We start from the raw sequence: 13,049 nt of genomic DNA, 5'->3' as shown, positions 1-13,049 counted from the left end.
GTAAAACTAAAATTCATGCCAATATTTTTCCATGATTTATAATAATTGGAGTAATGCAAATGCATATTTTCTAAAAAAAAGTCATTTTTAGTGAAATTTTGCCGGGAATGGGGCTTTAATCTCGAGAAGAACTCATCTCAAATTAAAGCCCCCTCTTTAGTTTGCAAAATTAGCCTCCAAAAGAAACCCACCTCGAAAAGAAGCTTCTTTTTAAGGTAGCATAGGCTTCTGTTCGAAATAGTATAGTACATACACTGTACATAAATCTCAAAAAGCAAAATAAATTATTAAACAACAAGCTTGGTTTATACAGTAGTTTAGGTGATTTAACGCCAGTTAATACACTCTATGATACTGATTGATGTTGTATTTGCCTTATTTATTGTTTTTATAGTACAAATTCCTAAAATTTACAGCACTAATTTTGAAAGCAGCCCCCTCTTTACTTTGCAAAAGTAGCCTCGAAAAGAAGCCCATTCAAAGTTCGCAAAAAAAAAAAAAGCCCAGGAATTCAATTTGAGGTTTTATGGTACAAGGGAAATACTGTACTTCCACAGGTGTATACCGTAACTGTGAATACAGCAATTCTTCCATATGGAAGCCAAGGTATCATCTTGTGTTTGGTCAATATGCCATATGTTCAATTTACACTTGGGCAAAGCATGCTAAAATTCAACATTTCAAGGTTCTTTTTTGTTGTTTTGATACTTGATAGATACATATTATATGCATCTAACAGTTTATATAAGCGTGCTTCAAATGCGTCAACTATAATATTAGTATACAGTAGTAGGATTAATAACTTGAGTCTATTAATAGATTTTAATAACAAGGTTGATGCAGACACACACACCGTGACACACATAATAATGATGTTGATACACATGAATAATGAAACAATGATGACAATTATAATACGATCGATGTTCAAACCAGATTTTACTTACAGTGTTTAAATGCTAATGCCACTGAATATCTATCTTCAAAACTCATTTTCACCCAATCTGTTCATTCACTAGGAATCAAATACAGTAATTTAGTTGTTCCCCATGCAAATTCAAATTGTGGTGAGTGTACATTTCATACCGGATAGTCTAAGCCGAGTTGAAAGCAATCGTTATGCATCTAGGTGAAACTGTTTCCGCTAAGATAGGTCTATTTGAAAGTACTTTTTTTTTTGCAATTTGAAGTTATAGGGGCCTACTTTTAAATTTTACTAAGCCTACACCATTGGTCATGACCCAAAATTGGGTTGCAGGAAATTTCTGTGTGGATGTGTCATCAATTTAACAGTCCTCAGTCAAAATACAAAAAGTTGTCAGTATGTGCATGTAGGACTAGTGAATTAATTTTTAAGATACACTAACTTTATATTACCACTGTAAAGTAAAGAATGCTATTAACAAATCACAGTTAACAGGACAAAATACAGAGATGGAAGGAACTGGGTGGCACACAAGTCAGGGTGACGCTAAAACTTTATTACTGTACTTGAAAAGAAGGCTATTGACGAAACACAATGATCAGAACAAACATAGTGACACTGACAAAACTTGGCGGCATATATAGTCCCATATGACTTAAATTATTTGCAGGACAATCAAAATGTACTTTTAAAAGCACTGTTCTTTGGTTCACCAGCTGTTTATTATCATGTAAAAATAGGCTTATGAATGTTATTGATGATAAAACTCAAAATAACCTAAATATAGTCTATGATTTAACAATGGGCTCCTTATACAATGGGTCATAAACAGGGGTTTAGCCGGAAAAACCAAATATGCTGTCCAAAATTTAGTTTAGCTTACTGTTCTAACATCACTTAATACTTATATTTATGTTTGACCGCTTAGCTTCAAAGCACATTTCTGTTATTTTAATGTACATTAGACTGAATAAAATAAATTGAATTGAATTGAAAATATGCTTTAGTTGAATGCAACATTTGATAGATTCAAAGAATATAAAGAATTTGCTGAAGTAGACCAGACCCAACTGGGCTAGGCCGACCTAAGTAGGCCAAGCCGTCCAAACTGTCACGGTAAAAGTGGCTGTCTTAAATAATTTTTGGTCGTCCAAAAGACAGCCGGACGGCTCGCTGGCTAAGCCCTTGGTCATAAATCAGGCATCATGACTCAATTTTAACATGTCTACGTTTTTACTTTCTCTGGGCTGCTATGTTAAATTTAGCAGAAATAATAAAAATACTAATATTGGATGCTTTTTTTATAGTTCTGTTTATGGGGTTTAATTTTACGTCTGAGTGGGGCAACCCCTAAATCATAAAGCGCTTTTGGTTTCTTCATAGTACACAGTAAAGAATAGGACCACAGAAAGTACCCAGTGATCGATTTTTGGCGCTACCGGTATTTATTTCATTTATAGTCTATATCATCTTCCTCATTTTCCAAACCACCCCCTTCACATTACCCAGAGGTTGCATTTTTGTCCTTAATTTATTGGAAATTTATTCATCAATTAAGAACCAGGGATATATACCTATGGCAGGGGTCTCAAGTCTCCCGCGAATCACAGGAATCTCCCTGAAATCAGGAAGGCCTAATGGCCTCCTCTGTTGCACCCCGGCAAGAATGCAAAATCGCCTGGAAAAATAACCCATCTTCTACAAATTTTGGGGCCTCTGCTATGCAGAGCTGACGTCAGGGAAATAATTTATAACAAAATGGTGTAGTAAAACATCCAATCATTCTGCATCAGGTGCAGACATTTACATGAGATGGGTCAGATGGGGAGATTTTCCCTCCTGCACTTTTTTTTCAAATGAGTCAACCACATTTTATTTCATTTTTATGCCTTTCACTGAAGATCTCTCAAAAATAAAGTTTGCTATAAGTCTTTCCTAAAATTTTTTTGTTTCAATAATAAGATGAGAATTACCAAACTATAATTAAAAAAAAAAAAAATACACACACAATAATCGGACAATTGAGTTTTTACTATACATGAGAAATAATACCGATCATATCACATAAAAAACATATGTTTGTTAACTTTAGCATGTAGCTCATTGTGTTCTTGTTCCTGGTTTATCTTATTACATAGTCAATGAATGGCCATAAAAGTTCATTGTATTTTATGAGATGAGAATTAACAAATATAAAAAACTAAGACTGACTGGATGAATGAAATAATACAGAGAAGGAATAATATTGAACATATTATATACATAAAAAAAACAACTTCCTGGTTCAGTTTACAGTCTATGAATGAACCCAGAAACTGGTTTATGCAGGAAGAGACAAAATAAAAGAAAGATGAAAAAAGAAAGAAAAAATGGATCGCCCAAAACGCCTCATAGGTTATTTTCGGGCGTCTAAAAACAAAACATTTCATGGGGAATTGACACCGGACCCCCTAGGGTAGTATTATCTCGATCGGCCCCACTTTCGGTCCCCCCTTTCAGACATCTTTGGAACCTGAAATGTCTTTTATGTGATGAGAATTTTTAATTAAAAAAAAAGGAATGACTGAATGAATAAGGAATTAATTTTTAGATAAGAATTAATTTGTTTAAACTAAAAAATATGTTTGTTACATTTATTACGTAGATAATTTTGTGTTCTTTCCCTATAGTTTAGATTGCATTCAATGAATGACCCTAAAAAAAGTACATTGTCTTTTAAAAAATCAGTATTACCAAATTATAACACAAAATTGGAATAACTGAATAAAAAAATTACTTTTTATATAAGAAATAATATTGAACTTAAAACATATGTTTGTTAAATTATAATAGATCATTTGTGTTCTGTTTCTAGTTAAGCTTGAAATCCATGAATGACCCTTAAAAAGTACACTACCTTTTACCTATGTTAATCACTATTAATAATATAACCGTATTTATCAATAGAAAAATATTCTCAATAAAAACCTAACCCAATCTCATTATTATCAATGGAATATTACCAACAAAAACTCCTACATGAAGTGCAATATAACTTGTTTGTTTTCTTCACATTTAATATTGTAAGGAAGTCTTTTTTGCACTAATAATAATAATAATATGTCGTTCTTATATAGCGATTCATGCCTTTACGAAGCCTCTAAGCGCTTCACTAACCATTAACACAGTTTACATTTGGCAGTGTATTATTAGATAGGAGCTCTACTAAGCAAGAGTCATCTGCAACCTTCAAGTACTTGCTTATAAATATGTACTATATTGTAATATCAAAATTAAACATCAGTAATATATAAATAAAATTATTAAAAATTCAAAGTTGTTTTTTAGTTATTCTAATAATTTCAAAGATGGCATATGTTTAATTCTCACATTATCATCAACATCAATTTGTAAACACATCTCTCTGTAGTATTTACTTTTCTTCATAATCATTGTACTTACCGTAAATGCTCGAATAAGCGCGTTTCCAAATAAGCGCTGCACCAAACCTGATATTATTCTAGCTAAGTGCCACTCTTGAATAAGCACAGCGGCGCTTAATCATTACCCTGTGTAATTAAAAACACTTCAGGGAAACAGAGTTTTAAATATAATGTATTATAGTGTTAAAAGAAATAAGTAACACAATGAAGACAAACATTTCTTAAAACGTTTATTTACGATGACATAGGACCTAAGATAGGCCTACTGAACTACAGGAGTATGTGAGATAGGTAACAAAGGAATGGGCATGGAAAGCACCACACCGATATTCTTTTATAAGTACCGCTCACGAATAAGCGTCGCACTGAAGCCGCCAAAAATTTTTATAAGAGCTTCGGTGGTTATTCGAGCATTTACATGTTATTACAGACCTATAAATCAATGCAAAATAAATCCCTTGTAGGATCTCTTGAATCTGTGACATACTCATCATTTTCATTTGAAATTCAAACAGGATTCTTGACAAGAATATCATTTCCTTATCCCGCATGGATTACATGGTAATCTTTACGGATATGGTATGAATTATTGGATCCCATCACAATGTATTAGGATGAAAACAGGAAGGGAAGGTGTGGAATCCTTTTCATTATGATTATAGGAGTGTCTATACATAATTTTATTATCATTATTATCTCATAAAGTTAAGTGTTTAGAAAGTGAGTTGACCAACTAAAAAAAATTGAGAGAAAAATATAATATTAAAATTAAACTTAAATTAAACTTCTCATTTAAAAAAAATCACATATATTGTTATCACATTTCGGAATAGAACAAAAGTCAAATAGAACAAAATCAACAATGTACACACATTTTACTATTTATGTATTATGTAATTATCATTTACATATAGGAAGAATATAGGAATTAATTAATTAATAGGCAAGGAAATAATTTTACTGTTTTTAATTTATTTGAAAGCTAATAACATTGTGTAATAGTAATATCACTTGATATAGAAAAATAAAAATTTAATGGTACAATTAGAACAAGTTAAACTTATATAAAAATACTGCCATGGTCACAGAGTCTTAACTCCCGTCCAGATTATCAAAGTTTATTTGACAAAAACATGTGATATGCCTAAATATGGTCATGATGACATCACATAATGACCATATATAGGCACATCATGACTTTATATGGGAATATGATAGTTTTTTGTCAAATACTGTATAAGTGTATAGGCTGGACACGGCTTTATCTATGGTGATATGAATTAATAATTAACTAGCAGTATATTACATTTGCAAACAAAACTCATTGATCATTTTATCTTTGTGATTTGAGCAAACCATTAGTCTATTACTGTAATGATGAATTGATGGATTTTGTAAAATGGCTGACTAAAAGTAAATCATCACACATTAGCCTAGAGCTTATTCTACACAAGTGTTACGATCACCATGATATGCCAAAGACTCTTTAATATTCAGCTCTCATTCCAAAATAACCAAACTTGAATTAGTGAACATATGGGTATGATGCATAAAAAAAATCATGTGGCTGGTAACAGCTTCTTCATGTTTACACCTGATTATTCTCAGAACTCAAGACAGCTGCAGTCAAGGAAAATCATGTTGGTTGGTTCATTGTAAACCAAGGTAATTAATTGTCCTACTCAACAACACCGGACGTTATTAACCATTTAATTATTAATAGAAAGGGATAGCATATTAGCTCTGTGTTTGTAATTAAAGTTCTGTGCCCTGGCTATGCAGTAAAAAATAAGATGTTCCCTTAACAGGGATTCCCCTAAAGAAGTATGTCCCAAAGGAGGTGGGGGCACCCAGTCTAGATCTGGGTACCCATGTGTACTGTATGACCATGCTTCAAAAAAAGGCCCTAAACAAGTTTTGAGATGCAGAGAAAATTCACCCCTTTTCATGTAATATATTAAAATCTTACCCCTTACATAATTATTTTTAGAGTAAAAAGTAACCCTAAACATGAAAGGGCGAAAAACCTCTTAAAATTCTGGCCACCCTATAATAATAGACAACACACGTTATTCCTAGAATAAGTATAGGCCTAGGCCTAAACATATAACAACTGTAAACCGAAATAAAGACACTGTCTGACACACACGACGACGCACACACTAAACACGTTCTTAATTTCCTCAAATATGATACCCTATTTATGAATACCAGCATTTTTCAGACCCTAAAAACGTACATACGTGCCTTTTCAGGGAAACACAACCCTTTCTACATGATTTTGGTCATACACATGCACCCCCGGGGGTGGGGGTTCTGCTGTAGGAAAAAAAATAGAAGAAACTTACCACAGTAATACTGATAGCATCGTCATATTGCCCCATTATCACGCTTACTACAGCTGATGCTAAAAGTAGTAGTATCAATGGATCTTTAAACTAGAAATAAGTAGAAATATATGTTTACTACAATCTGTATACACATGGATAAAACTAGGGCATGAATTTGAAGAACCAAGTAATTCCACAATCTTCTGAATGTTTGCCAATTAAATTAGTCAAATTGAATAAAATAACAATTAATAACAATAAATATCAATACAACAACAAAAACAAGTAGAATATGTTTACTACAATCTGTATAACTCTCATGGATAAAATAAAAACTAGACTAAGAATTTATGAACCTTAGTTAATTTCATAAAAATATCTTCTGAATTTTTGTCAATAAAATTATTCAAATAAAAATAAACAAAAATAATAATAAACCGTAATAACAATAATTAACAAGAATAACAATTAACAAGAATAACAGAAATAACAAGTTAATTTTAATAATTAATAGCAATAAAAATATAACAATGACAATTTATTTTATATAACAATCTTAATAAAGGATGGTTTGGGGATAGAATTTATAAATATACCATAATTTAAGTTCAAATAATTTAATCTGATTTCTGTAAATACATATATAAATAATTATAATGACTTGACTCTGAAAGGTAACATTTTTATATTTTGAATATAAATATAATTATCAACTGTGAATGTTTTGCTATGTCTTTCTGAAAAATATTTAAAATGTGTTTGATTTATTATCAGCACAGCAAATGGCAAATTAATTTATGGCAATAGATGTAACTTGTTAGTGAAACTGATGAATCCAGTCCTGTCTGATTACTTTATCATTACAATTTACTTGGCTTGTATTCTAAACACACTAAATCAGGAAGAAAGCTTTTGAAACATTTTCTGAAGAATGACAAACTTGGAATTTGATAGTGAGCATACATTTTAAAATTCTTTTAATACAATATCAATTTACATTCCATAATGCGTATTTTAAAAAAATCTCTAAAATATTATTTCTAAATTTAAACAAATTTTACAGCAAAAAGTGAAGACAATGCAAAGCAATTTGAGAATTTACGTTATATAATTTTTGTACACTATGAAAAAAAAAAACATAAATTGATGCTACTCAAGGATAGAGACATTTGAGAATCAAGGCATGTCTATCTAGAATATATTAATTTATTTTTACTATAAGCCTCAACGTCATTCTAATAATCAGTACACATCATCATTCATTTTTAAAAATCTATTTTGCATCCAACAGCAATTAACTCGCCAATTACAAGATAGAACAATGCTTTATAAAGTAAGTCTCTTTATGGAGTTTGGGGAGAGGTGTTTTAGTTGTGAAAAAAATGTCCTAGTGTCACATGAATTGAACCCAGGACCCTTGGATTAGAAGATAAGCATCTTATTAAACTATTATACAACTCCACACCCAGAATGATAATTCACAAGGCTAAAACCTATTTATTAATTAAAGCTTAGAAAAATTAGCCTTTTTCAAATTATTTTGGAAGCTACTTGATATATATATATTTTTTTTTTTTTTGCCAAAAAACTGGCCATAAATGTTAGAGAATTAAGGCCAGTCAGGCTTGGTCAAAACAAAACTACTTTTTTTGTGCCGTAACATGTAAAATTCTGCAAACTAACCTGTCCAGCATATTTCTTCCATAATGGTTCATCATCAGCAATGACAAATTCATTTAGGCCGAAGCGTTTTCGTCGCTGCGCAACGTCAGCTGAGTAGAGCCCCTGTTTGGTGTCAGCTCTCAGACGATCACATACATCTTCAACTGGTAAATGACTTGCTTCATCTGCATCCATATTTTCTATATCTGGTACCTAAAAAATAATTCACAATTATCACGTTTTAGAACAGAACTTGTTACTTACTAATAATGAAGATGAACATTGATCATTAAAAATTTAACAAAATTAAAAATTTATTTTTAATTTTTTTTGTAAGTAAATTGTAGTTGGAGATTCACATCACTACCAAGCCTCACAACTTTTTCAACTGACATATCAAAACCTGATAACTTAAAACTTAAAAAATTAAAATAAAAAATTTAATAATAGAAACTCACAATAATTATTAGTTATCCAATGTATATATTCAGTTAGAGACACATCAGTTGAAAAAGCTAAGTCTGGTGACTATGGGCAATAGCTGTAGCAGCTTTGGCAATGTGGTGTGTGACGTCAGGATTACAACTCTATAGATTCTACTAGATTGGTATTAAATATGAATGCATTGTTTCTGCAAGTAATACAGGTCCAGAGATCATGTATCATTACAAAATATAATCCTCAATGATTGCCTTCACCATTCTATCTTAACTGGTATATATTATAGTAAAATTTCCTTTTTTCTGTTTATTTATATATTTATTTGCTTATTTCTTTATTTCAAAAACCACATCCAACAGCAGTGCAGTGCCAATCACTGTGTAAAAAATATAAAAAACACACAATAAAAATTTAGATTTAAAGAACCACAATTGTTGATTTAGTTTACTATTGTGTAGATGATAGATTCTTATGGTTGGTCTCCAAATTTTATTTAATATTGTTAACATTATTTTTGTAATTTTTAAACATATATTATTTTAATGATATTGAATTCAATCTAATTCAATTTTATTGTGCTTCAAATGCCATCAAGGGCCAATATCCATTTGGAATTACATTCACAAATACACCGTAATAAATAAATACATAAAAAAAAATGAACAACATAAAATAACAAAATAAATTAATGCAATGAAACAATATCACAACATAATTTTTTTTTTTTTCAGAAACAGATATCACACTAAAAAAAATTGATTTTGCATAAGACTTTCACTATACTGTACTCGCTCACGGCGAAGGGAGATATGAGGCTTGTTTCATAACGTTGATGTGTTATATATGCCTGGGTTACACAGTTCCATTGTTTTTGGCGGGTAAATACCATTAGGAATCTGGCTTATATCAGTTCATCCAGGTAAGTATTCATGAAATAGATGCAGATATGACACTAAAAAAAAATTGGTTTTGCGAATTTTAATACCCGCTCCCCTAAATGATGTTTAGTGGAAATAGATCGAAAGATGTTCCCTAATAATAATAGAATGGCATATAATTGGCCTACTGATGGTAAATTAATTTTTTAATTTCCATAGAAACTGATGGAAAATTTATTTATATATAAAAATAACCTACCTTTTCAATTAACTTAGCCTTAGCTTCTTTTAATTCTTCATTTGCATTCTTTTCAGTGATTTTGAACATGACTGTGTAAATGCATGTTAACTCTTAACATGCAATCAGATGAGTGAATGAATGTAAAAAATGTCCTTGTTTTTAAATTTTGCTTTCCAAAACTAGGTGCAAGTCAGAGGAAGCAGATATATTTTGATGTTGTGATGACACAACAAATGGTGCTATGATAGTTGCACTGAGGGATTAGTTATCAGGCTTTAGTGAACAATGCAGTCCTCCACTTTCCGTGTTATAACCAAGTACCTGCAATTTATAAGATATGGGAATAAATAAAATGTTATGTTCTTGTTCATTCAGTTTCTCTAGTTAGCCTCTAGGTTTGCTTTTCCCAACTGGTAATATACCACAATTTGCTATATTTGCCTGTAATCCTCCCACAATATTAAGTATATAGTTTTCACTGTGAATACATCAAGAAAATTGCTTGAAACATATGGTAGGTGCGTAGAATCATAACTACTGAATAATACAATATATTGAGGCAAGGCTTAATTTTCTGCAAAATTTGTGTAGATATCGACTCATATTTTTTTAAAGGGTGGAGAGCTTTCATAAGCCTAAATATTCTAAGGCCCTACTTTAAAGTTGGATCTTGTGCACTGATACTATGCACTGTATAATAAACATTTTGCTGGAATAAACATTTCCAAAAACATTATCGAAAATAAACAACAAACAGAAATGGACATAACTTACTAACTACTAGTACTGAGCTAAGCCCTAGAGCAGAGTTTTGAAAACAGCAATGCAGTAAGATACACATAATATTCAAGAGATGGATCATACTTAAATAATACTAGATCTGGTGAATAAGACTATTACCCATTTCACACTGATGCTATTTCGCAAATATTAACAACTTGTAACAAGTTGTAACCAGGTTTTGATGAGTGTGAAAGCAAAATCCTTGTAAACTTTCCAAGATTTCACAGGGGTCCCCTGAGTTATCTCGGAACAAAAACAGACCATCGCGAGGCCTGTTTTTTCCCCGAAATCTTCCGAGTTGTTGTTGCGCATGCGTCATGTCCATATTTTGACCTTTTTGCGGGCTGTGTTTTTTTTTTTTGTTTAGTTCATACGAATGGCGGCAGCGATGGAAAACGTATCAACATTACTACCATTTGTTAATAGGCCTAGACCTAAAACCAAAAGAAATCTCGCTAAATTTCACATGTCTGATGTAGAAACAATCACGAGGCATCGTAAAATACGCCGACAGAACCAAAAATCTCGGAATATCAAACTTGTTACAACTTGTTAATAGTTGTTAAAAGTTGTAATATTTTCTGCTAGTGTGAAATGGGTATAAGATTAAGAGAGTGCTACTCAATGGAGAAAATTTAGGCCTACTGTACTACTCAAGCTGGATTTAATGAGTCTAGTAATCTTGGCCTAGCCAAGTAATAATAAGACTGGCCTAGGCTAGCTAGTGCCCGGGCCGATCGATGCTATGTTGTAGGCCTCGGTAGCCTAGCCTGGGCCCCTAAACTAAGCCGCCTAGCTATTACTAGGCCTAGCGCCTATGCTAGGCACTCCCGCCGTAAGTGGCTAACTTACAATACTCAGTGAACTATTAATTTACCTTATCCTGCACCTATATTACACTGAATATTTATTATACAATATTGTACAAACCAAATCATTTCATCTCATCATTCATACCATAACGTTCCTTCCGATCAACCGCCTGACTTTTTCGGATATTGATGTTGACAAAATCATTAAGTAAATATCGCCCTCTATAGTCCTACTATCAAAAAACTATTTTTCAGAGAGGGCGTTATTATTAAAACTTTTTCTGATTTATACTTTGGCAAAAGCAGTGTACAGTGGTTTAGTTTCTCAAGTTTTCTAAGACTATCGCGTAACTTTTTATGGTATTAGAAGATTGGAAATGGTAAGTTTTTCTTTTGCGAAAATGCGTTGTCTTTTTGGCACCAGATTTACTAAACTTAGCCAAAGGTTTCAAGTGTGTCTCGCGTGTTCACAGAGTGTGCTCAGGGTGCTGTATACTAGCCTAGGCCTAGGCCTAACTCTCTAGGGCCAAGACTGCTCTGGGTGGGTCGAGCAGGGCCTTGCAGGCCTAGGCCTACTGGAGTTTGTAGACCTAGGCCTAAGCCTGCTAGTACTAGGCAGACTAGCAGTAGGCCTAAGGCTAGCTACATCACTAGGGCAGGCTTAAGTCCACCATGGAGAAAATGAGTAATTATTTTAAAATTCATTTCATTTAATCATTCCAAAACATTAAAAAAAATAACAAACATGAACAGTGAGCCAACGAAAGTAATAACAGGTAGGCCTAAGTTATTTTTGTATACTTTACTACCTAGAGAAAGCCAAGTACTGGGACACTGTATTTGATTTGGTGACATATCTTCTTTTTGTGATTTTCTAACAAGAAATTCTTCCTGTTGTCAGTTTGAAGATATCACTATCATCAGTATATAGGCTGAGTAGGCTCTTGATAAAATTACTGAAAGAATATGACTGACTGGGTACATTGCAACAGTTGCTTCACTCGACCACATGGTGGTACAAGGTTCTTTCTGACAAACTGTGGACATATATTTTGCCAAGCGTGTGTTGAAAAAGGTAAGCAAACTGTGGGCATGTATTTTTCCAAATTATTTTGTGTATACTTTTTTTTTATCACTACTATTCATTAATACTTACACTATTTGCATTTTTGTTTAGGCTTATTATTTGTATTCATTGATGTACAGGGCTCTTTTGTTATGAAACTAAAAATGTAAATTAAATTAAATTAAATTGTCTTGTCACTTTTTAAGTAGAATAATTCAGGCCACAAAAAAAAAAAAAAAAAAAAAAAATTGTGCTACAACCATAAAAATTTAATATTTTTACAGGATGTGCTGTACACTATATAACCCAATTAAAGGGGTTGCATGGAGCAAGCAAAAAATATGTCTTTTTAAAAATGTATTATTTTTATCTCTATTTTATTTTAAAGCCCTGGACAATGCACATACCAATGCTTTGGTTTATGGTACACTATAGAATAATTTATTTATTTTATAGGATTTATGTAGTGCACATATCCATAAAACTGCT

The 13,049-nt window shown here is 32.0% G+C and overlaps 1 protein-coding gene across 1 annotated transcript in view; it reads right to left on the bottom strand.

Annotated features, from left to right (window-relative positions):
* The window catches only part of LOC117117097 (calcium-transporting ATPase type 2C member 1-like), a 47,829-nt gene extending 36,132 nt beyond the window's left edge, over positions 1-11,697 (bottom strand). Inside the window, exons 1-4 of the mRNA XM_033261284.1 lie at positions 11,613-11,697; positions 9,918-10,220; positions 8,361-8,552; positions 6,696-6,785 (exon numbers count right to left, since the gene is read on the bottom strand). Coding sequence (XP_033117175.1) covers positions 6,696-6,785; positions 8,361-8,552; positions 9,918-9,986 — 351 coding nt within the window. The 5' untranslated portion in view covers positions 9,987-10,220; positions 11,613-11,697. The remainder of the gene's footprint in view (positions 1-6,695; positions 6,786-8,360; positions 8,553-9,917; positions 10,221-11,612) is intronic.
* Positions 11,698-13,049: the final 1,352 nt, after the last annotated feature.

This window comes from Anneissia japonica, unplaced genomic scaffold (genome assembly GCF_011630105.1).
Source record: "Anneissia japonica isolate Jap-2015-1 unplaced genomic scaffold, ASM1163010v1 scaffold287835_len3118868_cov185, whole genome shotgun sequence".
NCBI classification, from domain to species: Eukaryota; Metazoa; Echinodermata; class Crinoidea; order Comatulida; family Comatulidae; genus Anneissia; species Anneissia japonica.
This window is presented reverse-complemented; position numbering and strand designations above follow the sequence as displayed.